This window comes from Elgaria multicarinata, chromosome 6 (assembly GCF_023053635.1).
Source record: "Elgaria multicarinata webbii isolate HBS135686 ecotype San Diego chromosome 6, rElgMul1.1.pri, whole genome shotgun sequence".
In the NCBI taxonomy this organism is placed as follows: Eukaryota; Metazoa; Chordata; class Lepidosauria; order Squamata; family Anguidae; genus Elgaria; species Elgaria multicarinata.
In genome coordinates, this window is record NC_086176.1 from 12,826,753 (window position 1) to 12,850,658 (window position 23,906).

The following is a 23,906-nucleotide window of genomic DNA, read 5'->3' on the forward strand; positions in this document are numbered from 1 at the left end:
AGGGACGACCCCTCCATTTGCCTGGGATAATCCTTAGGTCTAGCTAAGGCCATAGAATAGCAGCTCATTCTAATCATCTTCCATCCTTCCCCATTTTATCAGGTTCAGTATCTGATCTTACTCGATTCCAGATTTCCACCATTGCAAAACCACAGTGCTGCTCCTTTCAAACGGTTTCCTACCTTCTGCTCTGATGCCTCCAACCAATGCTTTGCCTCACCTTCCATTTGTTCCTTTCCCTGCCGATTGCTAATTTCCCTGCTAGCCTATGCAAAGCACTGCCATCCAAGCAATTGTCCTTGATGGTCTCAGGTTCGACAACCTCACACTTCCAAAGATTGCGAAACCCTGAAGGGGTAAAACACCTTTCAGAATCTTCTGGGTGTACGCTATACTTTTAACCATTTCTCCCTAATCATGAAAGTTAGAAAGGTTGATGAATGAACAAGAAATGGTTGGGGTGCCGTGCTGGCAGTAGCTGGGGCTTGAAGACAATCTTACAGCAGCACTGCTTGTAATAAAACTGTAAAACACGGCTGTCCCTGGAGAGTTTGTACTAACGCAAGGTTTGCCCACGACTTAAGAGCAAGGCCAAGAATGAGAAATGAAGGAGTCTAGGAGCAACAAACAGCAGAGGACTGAGTTGCAAACAAAGTGAGGGTTGTGACATAAAGCATTTACGATGGAGTTGTGTATGGAGATAGCACTCTCTGCCTACTCTTGCTAACGTATGTAGGGCTAAGCCTACAATGCTTGCATTCTTTTATCTTGAATTAGATGCTTCCCTTTCATTCATCGTCCTCAGAGCCTCTCAGAAAGGCCGGCAGTTCTCACTGCTAAAATCACTCTCAAGAGCTTACTTTTCACGCAGTTCTCCCCAGGAGTCCGTCTGGGCACGCCTTCCCCAAATTGACTTTTTCTAGGCTTGTTACCCCTTTGCCAGTGTTAGTTGCTTGAAGAACACCTCTCATAGCCAACCTGTACATGCAGCAGAAACAAATGGTGCCATTTCCTCTGGATTGCACTATTCAGATTGCAGGAGGTGAGGTTATGTTTATGAATGCTTCGCTAAATGTGTGCGTATCTGGTGAGAGGAAGCTTCTCTGGATGTCGCAGGCATGGTCCTAGACAGTAGGCAAAAGGGTGCTGCTAATGCCATTCAGCAGTTCTGATGCACATGGGGTAGCTATTTCCCTGCTGCTAAGAGGGGCAGGAAAACAGCAAACTGGATCAAGATTGCTAAGGGAGGAATGAAGTTTTAACCTTGCGCCCCTAATAATCCTGATGCAGAGATTGCTGTTGCCCCATTGCTAACAGCACCAGGGAAACGGTTCCCTGGACCAGGATCATTGATGATGGGGAGAGGTTTAGCACCCCTCCCCTCCCCACAGGCTGACCAACGCTGCCTTTGCCGTCTGACCAATGCTGCCTTCCAAGGAATGGCCGTAAATCTCCTGCTGATAACTGGCAATAAACCCATCAAGGCCAGGAGAGATGGCACTAAGTAAGGCTTGGGAGTTTACCGGGTCTTCGAAGCTGATTCACTAAGGCAAAGAAGGGTCCTTGTCCAGTCCAGGGTCCAAAATCCAAAGAAGTCACGGTGTCCAGATGGGGCGAGGTTCAAGGTCTAGGAGCAGGTGAAGGAGCGCCAGCGGGTGATCTGACATTGCACTTCAGTGCCGTCCTGTGGAATTCCAGCAGCTTTATCGCCAGCGTCCTGGAGCAGCTGCTGTTAATTAGTCCCCCGTCTCCTGGCAGGCTTTTTCCCTTAAACGGGCCGACACTCTTCTCTGTTGCTCTTTTACATTAAGCCTCCTTCACTCTGCAGGGGTCAATGGCACTTGGTCCTCTGAATCGGACAGAAGGGCTGCGGCACTGCTGCAGGGCATTGGTCATTCTCTGGCAGTGAGGGTTCTGGAGCTGTTTCTGCGCTAGGACCCTCACCCGGATCTGCCCCCTGCCCTTCCTCTTCATCCTCAGACGAATCTGAGGGAGGCATGACACATCCTGACCTCAGCAGGCAGGAGGGGAGGGTTCACCCTCTCTATCCCTGTGCACCAAGATACGTGTGTGTGTAAGAATGTGTACATATGCATGTGTGGGGTGCAGCATGGCACCCCTGACCCACATGCAGCCCTCACAGCCAAAACATTGCCCGCCTGCTGTATGTAGGAAACTACCATGTTAGGGAAAGTTGGCTGTAGCCTAGGTTTCTCCCTGACATTATAGTTTTCTAAGTGCACGTGTTTATATGATAGCATTCAGAGATGCAAGTTCCCTATTTGCATTCTGAAGCCGTTCAATCCAGGAAAATCTGTATTATTTCATTCTGCTGCTTAAGTCGATTGGTTTTCACTCTAATGTTCAGAATAGTATAGGGGGCATCATGAAACCGATAGGAAAAGCTGGACCATATTTAGATACCAAGTTTTACACTTTTAGATTAATTGACCTCTGAATAGTAAGACTGTTTTATATGAAGCGCTATGGGAATTTTAACCAACCCCTTTTAAAATGAATGTCTGAGACATTTACCTAGATTGCAGTGGTGATGGGGCACCTTACGAGTTGCGCTGATCACCCAGTGATCAAACTAGATCCATCATCATGTGGTCTGTTGAATGTGGCCAACCAGCATGATCACAGACAGGGCATAACAGCAATAACCATCCTCTATTGCTAATCTCAGGCATCTGGGTATCAGAGATCTACCCCACACACCCGAAGTTGAGTGGTCAATTTTATCAAGGTGACTCTTAACAGTTTTTGGTCCCAGTTCAACTGTGTGTGAGTACAGCATCCAAAGTTATTGCTGCCTTTTTGCAAGGGGGACTGAATCTAGACCCCCGGGTTCTCCATCTCGAACAACAGATAGGAGTCCAGCTTTTATTTTTAACAGATAGTGGGCATATGGGATGGGGATGGAGAATCATGCATCGAGCATCTGTTAGCACAGGTAAGAATCCTTTCAGCTACAGACCTAAGTGCAAATGGCCCCTATTGGATTGAAGATAACAACACCTTGCAGTTTCTGGGATTTCTCTCTTTATTCTTGTTTACATGCAGAATAAATTATTTAAAGTATTTGTCGGCGAAGGGGAAAAAGTTTTAAAATGCATTTTAAAAGTGTACTTTATTATTATTGTTTTTGCTTGTTTTTATGCATTGGTCTGATCAGCAGTCAAAAATGTTAGCCATTTATCAAAGGGATACACTAATCCCAAATCTACTTGAAAAAAATTATATATATATCTGCGTTTTGTTTACCAACAACATTTCCGCAAACAATGGCGATCTAATCAGCACTTGATTTTTTTTTTTTTAAAAAAAATCTCTTCTCTATTAAAAAATCTTTTGAGATACTACACGTAAGAAGCAAGACTTTGCTCATGTATGTTTTCTGGAGGGGGGAGGAAAGAATCTATACAGCAATGGCAAACTGGATATGCTTTATTAAACAGTGCCTAATTATATTTAAAGATTAATGATTCATGGTGTTTCTTCAGGTGTTTTTTTGTTTTTGCTTATCTTTACTTTAAGGAAGAAAATTCAGAATGCAGTGGCAGGAAAACTGTAATTGAAAGCTATTTGACTGGTAAGGATTTTACTTAAGAGTTAGAAGAAACAGTTAAGCATGGATGCCTCACTAATTTCAATAGGAAAGTGGATTCAACGGGAGTAAAGCGTATACTTAAATTCAAATAAGCGGTATCTAAATGTGTGTCATCTTGATCCAGCTAGGATCTATGCCAGTCATGAAATCAAGTCTACAGTTACTAGGCTACAGTTACTAGGTGTGTATATGGCTTTTTGTCCATATACACACAATAGGAAACAAATATTGAGATGGTTTGCTGGTTTATGTATCATGTGTGCACGTGTACACAGACAATATAGGATGGAAACCTACACTCATTAACTAGAAGTCCCACTGACCACAGTGACCAGATTTGGATGAGCTACAGTGCCCAAAACAGGTAAGTTATGCAAGGGTTGTTTAACCCTTGTATAAGCCATGCTTGCTGGCTTCACGTGACACAAACCCAAGCAGGGGTTGCATTTTAAAAATGGTGGCTGCACAAGCTGAAGTCTCACCATGGATTAAATAACCCACTGTGGGCTGTCGTGTTGTACGAACAGCCCCAGTGAGGGTTACCTCTGAGCAAATACACAGAGAATTGCACTGAGTGATTGTGCAACTCTACTATGCATAAAGAAGGTCTGGGCTTGTGATCATTACCATTCTGTTTTATCGAGCAGCTGTGGGGACATCTTTTTTTGTTTATGGTCCAAGGAAGATGGAGGCAACGGTAGAGAAATTTATTCAACTAACTTCTTTTAGAGGGCAAAAGAAGGCAATATGCCGTTTGAAATGTTTTTGCAAAATGGCTATAAAAATACAAAGATAATTACTGTGGTTAAAATAAAAGCACATCTAGATAACAAAGCCACAACCTTTGTGTTTCTTGCTGTGAACACCAAAAATCCACAAAATTTGGCACTGGCCACAAAACTCAGCAACCTGACAATCTGAGCTTTCATTTTTAAAAGGTTTCTTAATCTTTATGGCTAGTTAGGCTTTAAAGTGCATGGGTAATGCTTGGTGACATCTCTGAAGCCGTAGGGGGATAAAGTTTGCAGTGGTCAGGGTTTCAACATCCTGGATACAATTAATTGTTCAGCCACTTGGCTAGCAGAAGCAGAAACAATTATGTAACCTAAGAAACTTACATGGTGAAAGAATTCAGCTTCTACTCATGCAGAAGGGTTCCCCCCTTTTTTAAAGTGCAGCGTATACATTACCTTGCCTATATTGTGGATTTAGCGAAAGGAAAAGGCCACACAATTTCTGGTTAAAGTCTGAACATAACAACTTTACAAGATTAGTTTTACCAAATAACGTTTATTTCATTCAAGTTCTTAAAAATACTTTTCTGTTGTTGCATAAAACATCCTAATGTAAAAAATATCCAACGGCTTAGAAAAGGAAAAGAAGGCAGGAAAAGCAAAGCATGAAGAACAGTCCCCAAAACATCAGGACTCTATTTACAAAGCCTCGTTGCACAGAAAGTAAAAAGGGGACTACAGTCAGTGGGTAGTGTGTAGCCCCTGACAACCAGGACTGAGCCATCACACTTGTTCTTCTTGCTATGGCAACAGTGGGAGATGAAGGCCTGGGAACCCCAAGAGGATAAGTGAAGGTGCTAGCCCCAAGAGGGCTAGATCTGTAACCACCTGGAGAGATCAGTTGCAGGGTGTGTGGAATGTCACAGGAATGGCCGACTCTTTGGCTCTTTGAGTGCTGCACCTGGAGGGGGGAGGGGGGTTGTTAGACGACTACAGATGTGCCTCACGTGCTTCTCAAGTTACAGATCATCCAAGGGGTGGCCCGAGCAATACTGAACAGTCCTTTAGGGGCACAGGAGGCCTTAGTCATCTTCTTCATCCCCTTCATCATCTGCTTCTCTTTTTCTCTTTTCACCTTTCCCAGTATCCTCTTCATCTGTATCATGACATGGAGAGAGAAATATTTTGTAATGACTGTTGAAAAGCAGAGATATAGCTCTGTTGTTCTATAAACCAATTCTAGGCTCCACAAAAGGAGAGGTTCTGGACAGCAGACTTTCAGAGTCACTTACTAGATGGCCTAAGCTTTGCCGTCCTACAGGTTTTAAGGAGAGACAACCCTAGAAATGGGGGAAGATATCAATCAGCAGAGATTGCTTAATTGACTGGTACACACCAGTCCTTGGCTTGTGACAGCACCACTCTGTATCCATCCCACACACACACAAACAGCTGCAGTACTATGTTCTTAACATCACTGTGATAGCAGGCATAAGGTTTTGTAGGATTCATCAATATTATATATAATCTAAAACCTGGGGCTCAAGTTAAACTCTGGGGAAAATGAAGAAATTAACATTATTAGATTTTATTTCGTTTTGCTCTGTGTCTTTTACCTTCGCTTACCTATCCTAATCTTTTGGATGGGGGTGGGGGTTATGCATCTAAAATATTTGCTGTCACTTTCCAAACCTGCCTTGCGCATCATCCTATTGGCACCCTTATCTTCTCATCCTGAGGTTTCCTAAAATTAAGGAGCTATTATGAAACTCTGAACATACCTTCCTCCTCCTCTTCATCTTCCTCCTCCTCTTCCTCACCATCACGTCCAAACTCTTCCTCCTGAAAATAATAAGAGCAGGTTTGCCACTGAAAGGGTAGTGCTTTCCCTCCAATTAGCATAACCACTGAAAGGGTTCTCAATTTCTGCTGGGTAATGAAGCACACCAGGTGACATATATAATAAAGCACTGATGCCATTATAGCTTTACTGTCCCTTCATGTGATGCTTGCTACCAAGCCCCTGCCAGAGAGTGTACACAACTGAAGCAGAGCAATGGGGGACTGAACAATCCAGAACTGCAGATTTCATTATTTCAGCTGTCCTGCATATTGGGCAGTCTGCTCCCTGTTCCAACTGCCAGGCCATACATTAAGGGCAAGCTCAGATAATATTCAGCACACAGGAATTTCATCAAAAAGGCCAGAAATACTTATAACCAACCTCTCCGCTTATTTCATCTTCCTCATCTTCCCCTTCTTCTTCCCCTTCATCCTCATCCTCCTCATCAAACTCTTCCTCCTCACCATCTTCCTCTTCATCTTCATCTTCTTCCTCACCTTCTGAGAAAGAGAAAATATTTTGAACGGCTTTCCTTGAAGTTCAATTGTCCTTAGGCAAGTCCACTAGATGAAAACAGACAAAACTTGTTCCCATATGTATATATATTTATCACTCCAGATTGCAGGAAATCACCTTGTGAGCCACTTTAATTTCTCACACTCTTTGCAAACATAAGACAAAACCATTAAGTTGGGGAAGGAGATTTAAACTTCAATTCTCATTAAGGAGAGCTCTCTATGGGGGGGGGGGGGGGCAATTGCCAGGCAAGATCCACCATGATTGACCTCAACCAATTAATTTAACACTGTATAATGATGCTCATATAATCAGTCTCCATGCCAACCTCACTGAGTTGCAAGCCCGTCAGTGCAAATGATTGTGTAGTGTGGGGAAAGTAATCTGCTTGAATCAGGCCTGTAACATACACACAATTACTACTAACTGCAACCTTGCAAATAAATGAGAAATAGACACAGTTTACTCTCATGTCTCACCCAGAGTTGTCCTTTAAAGCCACTGAAAGTAATGCTGCCTCAAGGGAGCAAGAGTGAACAGCCCTTTAATTTATTGTATTTCTATACCGCCCAATAGCCGAAGCGGTCTCTTTTATAGCTCTGGCTAAAAGGAAGAATGTCTGCCACTACAAATGTAAACTTATCTCTGCAATCAAAGCAGGCTAAAAATTATTTTTCTTTGTTCTAGTGACTTCAGGAATCTGGCAAGAGTCCACAAAATGTGTAGCCCGTTTAGACTGAGTGTTGCACACTACTTAGCATATAACCTACAGTGAGAGAAACTAGATTTAAGTCTGGTAGTTTACTGATGTCAATGAAGCATTGGTGGGTATTATCACAGTCCTGTAAGCTACTTTCTCATGTCAAGTGGCAATTGTTCTTAGGCTAGCGGAAGAACGAGCCAAAATTGGAATGAGTGTTTTGCTGTAGTGCTGCTGCCACAAATGCATGTTCCAGGTACATTTCTGATGTATAACAATTTGCTCATCTTTTAAGCTTAAATTTACACATGTACTAGCAGGACACACTAGCCTTATTTCTTTACAGTGTCACTTAAGAGTGATCCTTCTCAGTAGCTGACTTCAGCCATTTTTTGTTTGTTTGAGGTGTGGCACAGAGAACATTTCAGAAGGACAAGAGGATACATTGAGCCATCGTGGCACTCTAACACAGTTCTTCTGCAGCTAAATGCCATTTTTAGGTTGGTGAGACCTTGGCCATAGCCAGGAACAAGCCATTTCCAATCCACCATTAACATTGCTCAGTCTCTCACCTTCCTCGTCTTCCTCATCAACACCATCTACTTCAGCATCTGAGTCAGAAGCTTCTTTATCTTCCTGATCATATCCATCCAGGTAGGTGAGCTGGGGGAGAAGTTTAAAGACGCTCTCTCGGTAGTCATTTAGGTTTGTTACCTCACAGTTGAACAGATCAAGGCTCTTCAGAGAGTCCAATTTTTTCTAAGTTAGAAACAAGCTGATTAGTACTGTGTAGACAAGTCATAAACAATGGTCAATTAGAGTACAACGATCTGTATTTCACAATTCTGCTACAACTTTTACTGGTCTCCATCTGCAGTATAGGATAATACTGATCTACACTACAAAGTTATTCTAAGGATTGAGGTATGTATGACTGTTTTAAGCATTCTGTAGCTCTATATAAATATGTTATATACTATCGTTATTACACTACCATCATATGAAATTATGGCAACAGTGGAACGAACAGATTAATAGTGTATTGATATATCACAGCTTTCTTCATTTACCTCCTGCATCATCTTATATAAGAATACATTAGTGTAGCGCTTATTACTTGAATTTTGCTCATTTTTGTTTTAAACTGAAGCTTGGACAGTGTAGACATTCAGAAAATTTTGAAACTTCAAAGCTTAAGCTTTGGCCAGCTCAGGAAGGGAAAGGGATGAGGTAAAGGGGAAGTAAATACATATGCCTCACACTGTGCATATAATGAAGCATGTGACACTGTGTGTGTGCACGTGTAATAATGCTTACTCCTGTGAGCTCGAAGAGTGCTGGGCCAATAAAAGGACAGGCACAGAATTTTAGGAAAGGGGCTGAAGAAAAGTCAGTTGGTGATAGTCAGAGTAGGAGGAAAAGATAGTGAGGAGAAAGAGCTGAAAGGACACCAGAGGGAGAAGAGAGAGAAAAATCTGACATCACATATTTTCATCCTCAAACTTCAAGAAAGAGCATCCGAACTTTTCCGGTTTATTTTGAAAGTGTAAAGTTGTTCAAGTCGCAAGGCAAACCGGTAAACATACTTTTATTCAATAATTCTCATACTATTAGCCCCCATGGTGACACAAGGATTTGCACTAGTTTTTGTATTGGTGTTTTTAAACTGTTGGTTGTTTTATTATGGTTTTAATTTTTGTGAACCGCCCAGAGAGCTTCGGCTATTGGGTGGTATAAAAATGTAATAAATTAATAAATAAGTAAGTAAAGAAAGAAAGAATTGAAGACAATGCCATTAATCCCATTTTCTTAGACCAACCGCACAAGGAAAACAAAGAAGTTTTTCATCAATGATAATAGTCAGAACTTGTCATATGCGTTTCCTATTTGGAGTCAATGTCACAAGAGAAATTAAAAGGAAAGCCTACTCCACACATTGCAATAATATGTTTTTCTCAACTATTTTCTATGAAAAGAGCTGACAATTTAGATGAATGGGGATTCACCTGGGAACTAATTAGTCATTAATTTCTGAACTCCCTGCATGTCAGGAAGGCTAGGCTGAACTGTTCTCTCTGATATACTATTTTTTTACATGACGAGTACCCCCTTCCTGGCTACAGGCTTATACCCACTTATCTAGGAGTAAGCCTCATTGACATCAAATAGAACTTACATCTGAGTAGACATGTATAGGCTTGCATTGTTAGGAAAGCATTCAAAAATGCACAATACCTGCCACTTGCATCCTCAAGTGGTACAGCCTAAGAAAGGCTTCACTTGATTCTGGAGGCTGTATAATCAGGAGTTATCTGTTCTTTTTTTGCATGGAGAGATTAAGAGTAACTTCAAACGACTTCGGACTGCTACGTGATTTTAGGAAATCCTTAAAGGAATAGGGTACAACTAGTTTTCTTCAATAAGAGGGCTTCCCTTGTCACACTGACTCAAGTTATATTCCATATTTAACAGCACTGAAGTTATATTGCATGTAGGCAGAACTTGCAATTCTTATTTTAACTCATTGTGCTAAATGGGTTAAATACTAAGAGAATTTGTAGCAATTAAGTTAAAAGTTCTTGACTGTGCTGCATTATGGTTGAACCAAGCAACTATAATGCTGTGAAAACATGGCTTTTGGTAGACAATGTATGGTGTAATGGCTAGAGCGTTAGACTGGGTGTCAGAAGATATGGGATCTAGTCCCCACTCGGCAATTGGGTGACTTTGGGCCAGTCACAGACTCTCAGCCCAACCAACCTCACAGAGGATAAAATGGAGAGAAGGATTATGTACGCCACCTTGGGTTCCTTGGAGGAAAAAAGGTGGGATATAAATGTAATAACTACCTACCTAATAAAATAAATAATAGACAAAAATGGAAACTAATTAGATGGAAACCAACATACTAAAATGTTAGCATGCAAACATATCTATTAATGTAAATAATTTCATAAGGGCTTAAGATCTAAATGTTAACTTGGCTTCTGCATATGCAGTTGATGCAAATTTGCATCTGGCATATGCACACACATCACAATGCTCACTTAGCCACCACTGAACTGGTCAGGTGCATCTTCTGACACAGATAGGGAAGCATATCCCCACTGAGGGGCTGTTGTAGGACCAATATGTTTAGAACTAGATCACCAGCTATGAAATATAACGAAAGGGTATATTGATTTGGACCGCATTTATTTAGTACCTATAATATTCAAGCACAAGTAAGGCATCTGATGTTGGTATAAACTACTGTTTGCCTTTTTTTAGACTATAGGGCATGGGGTAACCTTTCTATGATAACCTCTGATTTTAAACCTCACTGAGGCACAAGAATAATCATAACTAGATAACCCATTAACATACCAATGGCTCCAAGGTACCAATATCCTTCAGCTTGTTTCCACTGAGGTTTAGATGTGTGAGGTTAGGAAGTTTTTCTGCTAATACATCAAGACCTCCAGAAATTCTGTTGTCACTGAGTTCAAGCTGCAATAGAAAACACAAAATAATGAAATCACCAGCAACCGCATGCTTCAAATCCAAGCATTGTAACTTAAGACATTTGTAATTAAGTATTCATTAAGATAAAATACTTTATAATAACTGATATAGAGATGCTGTAATTCTGTAGCTACTGAGGTGCAGTGTGATACTGTCAGGAATATGCTCATATCTGCATTATATTTTTGGATCAGTATTCTACCAGTTTAATTGTCATGGTTTTCCCTAAAGAATCCCAGGTACAATAATTTGTTAAGTGCTGAAAATCTCTGGTTAGAGAGATCCCTTGCTTTCCTCACAGGACTTGAATTCTCAAGGTTTTCTTGGAAGGAGGAGGGTTTATTAAAACAGTTTAACAATGCAATCCTACACATGTGTCGTCAAAAGTAATTCCTATTGAGTTCACTGGGATTTATTTTCAGGTTAACTGTTCATGGGAGGCTAAGGCTGTAATCACATCCACACATACTTGTGAATATGTCTTCAATCAGGCTTCATTTTGAGTAGACACATATAGGAATGTGTTGTAGCCTAGATAAGCCCTACATCTTGTCCATAGTTGTTCAGAGACAAAATCAATGGTCCAAGTCTTTTAAGAAATCACTTCATGAAATGTAATCCAACAGAAATGCAATTCACTTGCTCCGCCATTTTCTTAGCACAGCCTCATGACCAGAGATGGACACATAATCACACAGCAAAACTCAGGTCATAATCTAACCAATTAAGCTTTTTCAAACCCCATGGCTTTCAGTAGTGTTAAGCAGGTATGTTGATTTAAATTTGATACAAGGTTCAATATTTAAATTTGAACAAGGTTATTCACGTAGATGCCAAGATTATTACTGAATACATGTAAAGCTGAATCAAAGACCTTCCTTAACTAAAAAAAACTTTATGAAGTCAACGGACTTGCTTTTGCCAAGAACAATTTTAGAATTCCTATAATTAACTATGTGAGGGACAGAAAATTCTAAAACAAAACATACCCACATTTTTGGAGGAAAGATGGCTAATTGTCAACCATATATTTTTCTCATTCCGGTAACTGTTTAATGCTGCTGTTATGCTTGTCTGATACATACCTACCTTAAATCTGTGAAGTGACTATACAGCCGCCTCAATCAAAATGGAAAAAATAAATATTTTTTATTATTATTAATTCTAATCAGTCCACAGGACAATATTTTTTAGCTTGTAAGCTCCAGCAAGAGGGGAAAACAAGGTGGCTTGCTAAGTATTACACATTCCTAATCTAAAACTATTGAAATTTCCCATTTTTTCAAAAACAAAATTTGTAAGTTCCTTTGAAAAACATGGGGGGGGGAGAGTTTTTTCCCCTGTATTTTCCCAGTTTTAAATATATTTAATTTAATTTATGAGTCACCCTATAGCAGCATATACGATAAATGCAAATATAATAAAAACACATCTCTACTTCCCATCCACTCATCTACATTAAAGAATAGACAACACCTTACCTTTTTCAATTTGGGGAGTTTAGGGAGATTGAGGACAGAGGTCAGTCCAACATTTATTAAGCTGAGAAACTCCAAGTTGACAAACTCTCCTGACAGCCCCTCAATTTTGCCTTCATTTGATCTGCAGTTGTCAAGAACAAGCTCTTGGACCTGAAGCAACACACAAATACAATTCCTTTAAAAAATATATATTAATTAGCGCCTCAGTGTAGAGAGAACTACTCCTGGTAAAACACAATACGAGTGCAAACATATAAGTCTGTTGCTACACAATTATTTATTTTGATTTATAGCCCACCCAATCTCAAGGACTTGGAGTACATCAGTCCCAAAAAAAACCCAGGTACGCTGATCAATCACCACCACCACTTCTGACCACCAGAAACCAATCTGAATAAAAAGGTCTCACATTGCTTCCAAAGGACACCTAAACTTGGGGCTTTAGTGGCAAAAGGTTTCAGAGTTGAGGGCAGGCACTGAGAATATGTCTCTGTGCATCCTTGTGGACCTGAATCAGTACAAAAATGGCTAAATTTAGGAAGGCTGAACATGTGTAATTTGTTCCAAAATCTCATCAAAATCCTCACAGTGCATATTCACTCAGAAACATTCATGTTCATTGTGTTTAAGATTACGGCCACAATTGTCTACACTGTAAATGAGGTATTTGTCAGTAAACAGTGCTACAGCACTAAACCAGAAGTGCAGAACATTTCTGTGCAGATTATCTCAGAAATACCACATCTACCAAATTGGTGGATGAGAGATGCATCTGAGTAGAGAAGGGATAGGAAAAACTACGTGTACTGTACTATGTGGACAGTGAACGACTTGCTCAAGGCCATCCTGAGACTCTACACCAGAAGAAACGAAACCCAGGTATAAGCAGAATACTTTATGTATGAATATTGATTTGGGAAATGTCAAAAATCCTTTATTTTAGAATATGTAGTCTGCGCACTGCAATTAAAAGAATGGGTTACCATGTATCACTTTACCAAAAAAAAAAATTCAATAAGCAGTGAATTAAGATGAATACCTGTGTATAATGCATATAAAAGTAGAACATTAACATGTTTTAAAAAATGCAATACAATAATGGCAAGATCACACAGTTCCGCTGTGTACAGAAACTTCTAACAGGCAGTTTTTCTGTAAAGGTTGAGCAAATCTTTCTGTGACCTGTACCACCGGATTTAGCACAGACCCAGACCCAGACAAAAAGGGCTGACAAACTGAGGTAGAAGACTTTATTAAGACTAAAGGCAGGGTAGATACATGGGAAGAATAACTAAAAGTAACTTGAAACATGCATAGCATAAAAACCCAGTAACGGATAAAACAATAACATCTTAACTGTGACTATTCACTCCTAAGAGGGCCTGCGCATTATTTGTGCATAATAATACCAAACTAAAACCACCCTTTCCCAACTACATCACACATTTGTCCTCTGCCCAGCACAGTCTATCTGCTCTCCTTCACACCATCTATCAATTTTGACAGTTGCTACAAGGCACCAAAAGACCCTAGCACCACCACTTGCCTATTTGCCCTCATCAGCATCACCTGGCTTTTTTGGGCAGCAGAGAAGAGGAACAGGATGTTGCCCAAACTTTCCTTATCTGCAACTTCCTTGATCCTCTTCTGGGCCGCCCAAAGAAGCCAGGAGATGCCAAAGAGGACTGCAAGACAGCTCTGGGTGCTTGTAGCAACTGCAGCTAATTCACAGCATTGTATATGAGCGAATCAAAGGACAACACTGTACAATTTTAAAAATGTCCAAATGGTATTTCCAAGATCAGAATGAAAGCAGTGCTACATTCAAGGACATGTGTCTGCTGAAACCTCACTCAGTCTTAGAAGCTGAAATGCTTCCACTTTAGGGAATCAAAGCAGTAAGCCCAGAGCAATGTTCTAGTTCTCCTGGCTGGAAACACTGGGAGAAAAGTGTATAGAACAGGCAACACAACAGTATCAATCTGGTTTGCTCATATACTCATCTCCAAGAGACTGATTTAGATAAATGCACAACAAGTTATTCACTGACTTACAGCTATCTGTCTGAGGGAAGAGCAAGAATAACTTAAGGAAACTTGTCATGAAGGTACAATGTTCTAAACATGAAGGGGGAAAGTTACAAGACTTTATGTTAATAAGATTAGTATTAAGACCAGACTTTAACTGTTGCTAAACAAAAAACGTTCACCCAAATCTGACCATTATTTTACCCAAGTCACCTGTGATGTCTTGCTGTTTCATGCCTATTATTATTATTATTATTATTATTATTATTATTACTTATTTATTTATTTATATAGCACCATCAGTGTACATGGTGCTGTACAGAGTAAAACAGTAAATAGCAAGACCCTGCCGCATAGGCTTACAATCTAATAAAATCATAGTAAAACAATAAGGAGGGGAAGAGAATGCAAACAGGTACAGGGTAGGGTAAGCAGGCACAGGGTAGGGTAAAACTAACAGTAGAAAGTAATGTAATGTAATTCTGTAATGTAAGCAGTTAGAATGTGTTCAGAAATGTTTACTGTTTGAAATAATGTGTATGGTTTAAAAATATATACTTACTGGGTTTATGCTGCAAGAACCAGGAGGGTAGTCCCAGAGGGAGGGGGAGTGAGTGACTAGGATGTGAGAGTGTGTGCTGATTGGCTGGTGGTTGGAATGGCTGGATTGGTAGATGGCAGGGAATGGGAGGAGTTAGCTGAGTGTGGAGGGATATTGAAGTGCTGTGAGAGAGTGAGAGAGATTTGGGTTTAGGTCTGTCATGATTAGATTTGAGAGTAGGAAACACATTATTATTTTGGGGGAGTAGCTTGAGGGAGGAGTGATAGGGCATGTCTACACCATAGGGTGTAGAGGGAGGGTGAGGGGACGATCCTGGACTTACCAGGATCACCCCTGGTTGTCTAAATGGAAACACAATGTCCTGGAAGGGAAAAGGAACATCAAGCTTACCATTTATTTTTTTAAAAAGACACTTGTGCTCTAGTGAAAAAGTAAGTAAAAAAAAAGTGGTCCCAGAAATCCCAGGAAAATGGAGGGATCGTCACTGCCTGCTCCTGGATCCCCTGTGCGTCATGTGGACGCACAGGGACGATCCAGGGAAAAGGCATGGTGTAGACGTGCCCATAGAGTAGCCTAGAGGGTAGGTTAGGCAAGGTTGAAATTGAAGTTGAAGTTGAATCTGAAGCAATATTTGAAACGTTTTAAAACACTGAACTGAAACCATTACACTTTGTGCCTATTGTAACCATCATGCATTTACCTGCGGAAACCAGTACACTTTACAACTGCAACTTACATCATGTTAATAGACCTTTATTTAATTCACACTGGTGTGGTTTATGAGGTACTTTGGAGGCGTACATGTTCAATTGGTGACAGCGAAAGGGAAGGTGGAAGTTTAGGGTGCTGAGCTGAGCTGCTGTGAGGCCTGAAGAGAGTGGCATGTCACAGAGACAGTGAGCAGCACCCCAGATGCCCATTCCAGAGCTGGGTCCTTTGATTCTAGTGCCAGAAATAAAGGAGCAGGAAGGGGTGGGCATCACATCACCCAGTTGTTATTTTTGCTAATAGGTTGTTCTAATTTAATTCTGTATCAAACGTCTTCGCACATACCAATAAAAAATCCACACTGCCTCCAAGCAAAGTAAACAGCCACTACCCATCACCATTTTAATAGTATGCAGCTGTTACATGAAACTCTTACAACTCATTGGGTTGGATCCAGATAAATATGCACATAACAGGGATGGGAGAAGATGACTTCCCCACCCCCTCCAAAAAGGCTCCACGTAGGTCAATGGCCCATGCAGTGGGGGAAGGGGAGGAATCCCTGAGCTTCTCTTCAGAGTACCACAGCCTGCAACATTCAGCAGGGTTCTCAGGCTCCAGCCCTCGGAAGATCCATTTTAGGTAGCGTGGAAAATCAGCTTCTGCCAGCCTCATTATGCACACATTTATCTGAACCCACCCATTAACCACTTGACTACAATACTGTAAAAACATGAAGACTGGACAGAAGTTTACATTTCCTAAGTTACCAGTCCTTCCTTCTAATATCAATTTCAGTCTCTCCATGCTTGTACTTGCATAGCCCCAAAACACACTACCCTCACACAAAAGAAATCATCTCAGAGTTTGCAGACGCTCAAAAACCTTTATCAGGAAAAAAAATGATGGAGAGAACACCAGAAACAACCCCATAAGAACGCAGTGACACAGAATATTGAGTGTTACTGAGAGGAAAAAGAATGGGAGTGGCTGGAAAGAGGAGATAGAACACATAGGTATTTAAAGAGGTAGAAAGAACCAACACATTGATATTTAAAGAGGTAGAAAGAACCATCACATTGTCCAGATAGGTCACTTGCTGGTTCACATTGAGAAGCTTTTTTAAAATATCCCCAGGGATGCAAATGAGAGCTGACTTTAGATATCAATGGGGAAATCAAAGATTTAAATGTAGCTGGCATTGGGCACAAGTGTGTCTACCCATGTTCCCCCCCAAAGAGAAACAAAACTCCAGAACAGGCCAATGAGGGCTGACTATACTTAGTGGGCACAGAACATTGTCTATTTGGGGGTGGGGGTGGGGGTGGGAATAGATTAGAGTGGCTGGAATCCTGAAGAAAAGCACTTCACACTGCAACAATTTTGTACATGCTATCACACTAGATTTGTGTACCTTTTTGAAAATGTTAATGCGTATTAATTAAGCAGCAGCATTATGTGCAGCAATTGATAGAACTGCATAAAAAGCCCCTGCCAAAACAGTCTACATCTAAATTTTGACACAGTAAGAGAGAAAAGAGGATGTGAAGGGAGAGACAACAAGCAACATTCTATTGAAGGCGGAATGATGAACTAGATGGGCCCTGAGGTTCTGCTGTGTTTTTATGAACTAGCCTAAATTACTTATATTTGGGTATTATTTTGGGTAAATAGTATTGTAGTCCAGGGGTGGATAGAAAATAGATCAGGATCTACTAGCGGATGTCTGCATGCTTTGCAATGTATCGTCAGCAAGGATGACTGGTTTTCGACAGTTAACAAAAGCAAATAAAATTACAAGTAAAATTCAATTGTTGCTATGTCTGGTCTTGTGCTAATTACTAATCTCTTTGCTTCAGAGTACTTCAACTGTAAATATATGAGTATTAATTGGTTGTTGTTTTTACCATGTCTTTATGCAGCTTTACTAGCTAGTTTTGGAATTTTACATAAGAATCTCTGATCTGAAGTAACTAGATGTGTAGTTTCATATGCAGGTCATCCCAATGTGTGGCTCATGAAGTACAGAAGGTAACTGCCCCTTGAGCTAATAATTTCTACCATCTCAAGACTATTTTGTACCTACTTTGGTGAAATCTTGGGGATGTAGTAGAAAACAGATTCTGTACCTCTGCCCACCTCTACCCTAGACACTACAGATCAACCATGCAAGAGGCTCTTCAGTGATATATATATATATATGAAGTATGGTGTGAGGCACTTTCAAAACTTGACTATTTATTTATTTATTGCATTTTTATACCACCCAATAGCTGAAGCTCCCTGGGCGGTTCACAAAAATTTCAATGGAAATAATAACAAAATTAAATGGAATTATACATATAAGAAACCAACTCAGAGGTCTCTCATAACAAATAAGTGCTAAGTGGATGTAAGATGCTTTAGGTATCTCAGTGACCTGGTTTGCACATAAAAACAACTGAGATACAAGCGGAATAGAACAAGTTATGGTTTTCACTTGTGGAAAGTGAAAAAAAATGTACAAAACGAGAGGGTGTGCTAGGAAGTTTTATCTGTTCATGCCAAACCTGGTCCTACCCATGGGGTGTGGGGAGAGACACACACATTTTTAAGCGCTGTCTGGTATCGCAGCAGAATGCATGTATCAGCACAGATAATTTTGCAATGAGTTCATAAGAACTAGAACTTGAGCCATAAAATTGAAGGTACTAAAGCAAAATATTTGCTTGCAAGCCATCACAAGACAAATCTTATTTGCCATTAAACATACTTGCAGAATTAGCTATGCTTTTGTCATCAGTATTTCTATTTGTTCTAACAGATAGGAAATGCTAATATTCCTTCTCCCTGATAAGAAATTTTAATGGAGCCGAAACAAGTCCACCTGCTTGCTTGAGAGAGTTTCATAAGCCCGATTATGTTCTGAGAATAGTCTTCCAAAATACTTTTAATGGTAGCTAGATCCAGTACTAAAGAAAATAATTAGTAAAATTGTATAAAAAGCATGTAACCTCACGATGAACTGTTAAATCAGCAAACAGACTGCTCAGCACATTACATGATGAGTTTCCTAACTGGCTTTTTAAAAGTTCATGGACAACATGGTAATGTGTCTTTTACCACAGAATCACAAGAAAACTGATCAGTGCTAACAGGAAGCGCCCTCTACTACTGACCCCCAATAAGCAGGTACTACTTCGATCTACCATAACATTTGGCTACACATATATATATATCAGTTTTGTATGAGTAAGGAATTTTAGATGTGGTTCTAGCTCTCAGGCTTCTAAATAATTAAAAGAGCAACACACACACACACACAGGAATAACACTATAGATATTACTCTTATCCAACTCAGGAATATTCTTAATTTTTGAAATTCCAGAAATAGTTTTGCAGCCTGGTGAATGACCATTTTTGTACAGTTCCATTGTCTTACCCAAGGTGGCGGTACTACTTAATCTTCTCTCCTCTTCTTCCTCCTTATCCAGACTGTTAGTAATAATCACATTGATCTAACTTTGACCAAATGTCTTGTTCAAACATATTTTTAGTGGATATGGAAATAGGATCTGCATGGAGCTGTGGTTGGTGTCCTTGGAAAATGCAGCTGGCACAGTACAAGATCAATAGAAGCACATTCCCTGCCTCGATCCAAAGGGAGAGGCGGGTAAGAAATAAATAAATATATTATTATTATATCAGTGCTCCAACTCTGCTATATGATGTGTAGGTTGAGGAACATATGAGCACTGTACTGTGTGATTATAATATTGTTGGCATGACAGCATTAAGGCACTCCCAGCAGCAATTATACTGCTGAACCAGTAAATGCAACAGGAAGTAGCTCCAGGATTGTGATCAGCTCTAGGACTCTGTAATTCTGATTCAGAGCACCAATACTGCAAAATAATGGTAGTACTCAATTTGAATTTGTGGCACTCATCTAAACAGTAACTTATATGTAAAGCTTTTTTTTGTGATGAAGTTCCACTGCTAATAGAGAATAGAGCCAGAAATAAACAGGCAAGCAGTCTTGATGGAAATATTTTCATATTCAAAATGCCAGTCTTTTTAAGGACTTTGAAGACAGTTTAGCAGCATCACATCAACACCACTTTCAGGAAGAGTCTATCCTTGAAGGAAGGAGAGCCAGTAGCCAAAGTCTCCATGAGCCCCTGCAATTTTGCAAGCCCAAGGGCAGTCAACCAAGCAAATATTAAATAACTCTCACAGCCAAGGAGATAAGTGCTTTCAAATGGCCTTGAATCCTGCCTGGGGCAGATGTGTACAACAATGGAGAAATAAATCAGGGTTGATTGCATTGCATCGCATCTCTCAAAAAGGGCCTCCAATTTTACTGGAGAAAAGAGGTGCTTGACTGGTTTGAACTACTTGTTCTTTTTGAAAGTTGCAAGGATCCTTATTAAAAGTCCACCCTCCATGTTTATCCATTCCTTTGGACGTGCCCATCCTCTTGGAGGGAGGTGGAGTGCTGCTTTCTATTTTTTCTCATTTAGATTTTTCGGTGTACATTTATGATGCTGTAAAAGCACCTAAAAATGTAAATCAGGAATATGACCACATTTGTAACATATTGGGGCTCTCACTGAGACTGCTGCTCCTGTCCCTTTAACATCTTAACACCAAAGAAATCAAACAGATGAAGCCTCTTCTGGCAATAAAAAAGCTTAATATATAGGAATACTAGCACTCCTATATCTGATAGGGTGGAAATGGGGTGGAAAACCTAGGTTTACCGCCACTTAACAGCATATGACAAGGCCCTTGAGGACATTAGTATAGCAGAACCACAGAAACATGTGTTGATCTAGCCAAAGCTGAGTACTTTCCAATGGGAAAGACTTGAGCCCACACATAACCCTGGTGCCATCACTGTTATTTTTTAGGTTCCAGAAGTTCAATCTTCTCGTGTTTTTAATGGTATTTAAGAATTCCTTTCTACTGCTTTATTTTGTTGTTTAAAACTTTTTTTAAAATTTATTTGGAAGCCACGTTGCCGGCTTTTAAAGTTCAAAGGCGCAATATAAGTCCTTTAAACACAAGCAAACTACTTCCTTGACTCAGTAGGGCTTTAAATGCTTAAACTTTGGCTTGATTGTACCCTTAGTTTGCTTGTGAGACGAATGAAGCGGAAGGGAGAAGAAAGTGGGGGGGGAAGCAAGTTTTTGGCGGGAATACGAGCTGCTCCGATATGGTGGGTGAGAGGAAGGGGGGAGGGAGGGAGGAAACAAGCGCGCACCCGCCCGCTCTCGCGCTCTCCCTCTGCAGCTGTCGCCCGTTTAAAGGGGGAGGGGGGGAGAACAAGCGAGAAGGCTTCAGCGCGCGCGCGCGCCAGCAGGAGGAAACGAACGCGTCACCAGGAAGAAGCGCGCGCCCTTTATGCAGCTGTTGCCCGTTTAAGACGGCAAGAAGGGTGCGCCAAAACGCGCGCCACTGGCTGAGAAAAAGGCGAACGCGGCGGCGGTTGTCGCGCGCACGCGAGACACCAACCGCCTCTCTCTGCAGGCAGCCCACGCTCTCACAGTATAGACGCAGCAGCGGAACAACATGGCGGCCGCCGACTCTCTCCTCAGTCAGTCGCTCGCTCGCTCACTCTCCTACACGCGCCAGCTTTGCCTTCCCTCTGCCGTAGGCCGACTTCGGCCGCCCTCCGTTCCCTTTCTCCGCCATCCCCTCAGAGCCTTGATTAAACCCCGCCGGCTCTCCCCAGGCTGGTGTGTGGTGTCGGCGTCCCGCCTCCCCCTCCCCGGCTTCCCGCTCTCCCACCCATGCTTACATCTGGCGGGGTCCGGTTCCGCAGCTCCAAGTGGATCCGCTTCTTCATGTCCATGGCGGCGGCGTGAGGTGGAAGAATGAGCGGAACGGGCCCGGACTCAGGCCCTGTGCGCACGGCGCCGAGTTAACTCGCAGGGCAGCAGTTGAGGGGGAGTTGCAGGCAGCAGCAGGAGGAGGAGGAGGAGGAGGAGAGGGCGGGAGCGCTCAGCGCCTCCTTCGCAGCCGTCGCGACTGCAGTTAAACTGGCAACGAGGCCTCCGCCTGATCTGAGCCCAGCCGAATCACCCGACGGACTGACCGCCAGGGGGCGCGGCAAAGGCGCCGAAAAGCGACTCCCCGGAACTCCCTCGTCATAACCACTCCCCTCCCGCCTAGCTGACGAGCCGCAATGTCTCCCCGCCAGGACTGCAGCTCCTCGCGGCCGTCGGGCCTCTCCTCCAGGGACGCGGTTCTCGTGGCTCATACTCACCAACGCCCCACTCACCCCCCCCCCGCGTGGTAGATTTCGCTTGTTTTATTCCACGGGCCTTTTGGGGTCCCATTTCCAGAACGTCCTTTGACCGGAACATAATGGAAGGTGTTCTACTTCGATTCAGGTCTGCAGAACTTGTGACCTACCAAAGATGCAGCACCCTTACCAAATGTAGGGCTTCTCCTACCGCTTCAATGTGTGCGGTGCCGACATGGCAGCAAAAATAATAATAGAGGCTTCAATACATAGAACATAAGACTCCTCCTGGATCAGGCTAAACGCCCTAGTTCGGCGTCCTGTTTGCCAAAGTAGCGAACCAAATACTTTTGAGAAGTCCGCAAGCGAAGGCAGTAGTCTGTGCTATTGAACCCACAATCAATCAAAAGTGTACTACTGCAAACTCTGAAATCCAAAGGTCTTAAGTTCCATTTAGCCTTTGTGACTAAAGCCGTTGATAGGCTTTAGTCACTTTTTAAAGTCATGTAAACGAGTGGTCGCCATCACATCTTGTTTCAGTCAATTCAATAAATGAATTCTTATCCGAAGTGTTTGTCTTCAGTGTACTGCTACCCAGTTTCATTGAATGCCCTGAGTTCTTGGGTGCTTCCAGATGAAGCTTTTATCTTTCATAGAATTTTATCATCTTCCACTCAAAACCCTCACATCATTCCCCACAGATTATTCCATTTTTTTTTCTTTCCACAAAGAAGGAGAAAATGATGGAATAGTTGCACAATGTCTTTTGATTGGTAGCTGTTGTTTAAATGGATACTTTTGTTTTATACTATTTTTTACATTTTTGATGGTTTTAAATTTTGTATACTTTTTAATGTTCACTGTTTTTAACTTTTGTAAACCACCCAGAGAGCTTCAGCTATGGGGTGTTATATAAATTTAATAAATAAATAAAATAGCTCTCCATCTGGAAGCAACCCCTCGTACTCAGAGAAAGAAAAAAACTTCTTCCTATCCACTTTCTCCATACTAGACATAATTTAAACTTCTATTATGTTCCCTTCTTAGTCCTCTTTTTCTAAACTAACACATATGTCCCATTACTGTTGATAGCACTCCCTTGTCATTGACAGATTGCTACTACCAGGTCTGGTTTAAATTTAGGATTGCTTTTCCAAAGGGATGGGGCCCATTCTTGGTGACTGATGGGGCCAAATATCTTTTGATGAATTTTTCTGCTGACATGGCTTAGCTGTCTTGTTGATGCTCTGGTTGATCTCTGAATTTCAAAAGATGACTTGCCTGTTGGACACCATAGACCCAGGTGTCATCTTCCAACTAGTAAAGCATATGGCTCATTAATTAAATTAATGGAACAACTGTTAGATCAACAAGACTGAATGAAAATGGGCTAGAACCCATTTTAGGCCCTCCTTCTGGAGTCCCCAGTGTGACCGTGAACACTAACTTAGCCTAGTGTGCTGCAAAGCACTGCATTGGCCTCAAGCTTTATCTGTTTCCTCATGACCACCATGTGACCCCCAAGGGGCATTCTTAGAAATAAAATGGGCAACAAGTCCAGCATTTCATTTTGAAGCATGCTCAGCCACCCAGAAAAAAGGGAATAGTAGGCTAAAGGTGTTGGAGAGCATGCTGGAGGGCTAGGAAGTAGAGGCAACATCTTGGGCTAGATGTGACAGAGAATGAGGGAGTGTTTTGTTTGGTTGTGTGTGTTAGGTGGCCTGTTTGCTTAATTTGATGTATGTGTTTTGCCTGGTGTCCATATGCATATGTGTTTCTCTCAGCATCACCAGTTACGTTCTGTGAAATGGGTCTTCTGTTGTGCTTGGTGGGTGGGGATATGTCATTTGTAGTTACCTTCTTGGCCAAGTTACTTGTTTCTGAACCTCATCAGTTTTCCTTCTGTGAAACAGAGCTGAAAACTGGATTCAGAAGAGTTGGTTTTGTGTTTTGGAGTTCAGATTGTACCTCTAGCTTGTTCTTGGGCA

General features: G+C 41.5%; 1 protein-coding gene across 2 annotated transcripts; it reads right to left on the minus strand.

Annotated features, from left to right (window-relative positions):
• Positions 1 to 4,883: 4,883 nt before the first annotated feature.
• On the minus strand, positions 4,884 to 21,770 carry ANP32B (acidic nuclear phosphoprotein 32 family member B). Of its 2 annotated transcripts, none has more exons than XM_063129058.1 (7): positions 21,472 to 21,770; positions 12,392 to 12,541; positions 10,773 to 10,895; positions 7,979 to 8,165; positions 6,572 to 6,687; positions 6,129 to 6,189; positions 4,884 to 5,503 (listed from the first exon to the last, which is right to left on the minus strand). In XM_063129058.1, the coding sequence occupies exons 1-7, from the start codon at positions 21,523 to 21,525 to the stop codon at positions 5,430 to 5,432; spliced, it is 765 nt and encodes a 254-aa protein (XP_062985128.1). In that variant the 5' UTR covers positions 21,526 to 21,770; the 3' UTR covers positions 4,884 to 5,429. The 2 variants fall into 2 exon arrangements, with proteins under 2 accessions (XP_062985128.1, XP_062985127.1); XM_063129057.1 differs by having other exon boundaries at positions 6,572 to 6,690.
• Between the last annotated feature and the right edge of the window lie 2,136 nt (positions 21,771 to 23,906).

Excerpts from the sequence above, each read along its gene's own strand:
- ANP32B (XM_063129057.1), bottom strand. The coding sequence starts at position 21,525 with ATGGACATGAAGAAGCGGATCCACTTGGAGCTGCGGAACCGGACCCCG. Across the intron at positions 10,896-12,391 it reads AACTCCCCAAATTGAAAAAG|CTTGAACTCAGTGACAACAG; the intron begins GTAAGGTGTTGT and ends TTTCTATTGCAG. Across the intron at positions 6,691-7,978 it reads TGATGAGGAAGACGAGGAAG|AAGGTGAGGAAGAAGATGAA; the intron begins GTGAGAGACTGA and ends TCTCTTTCTCAG.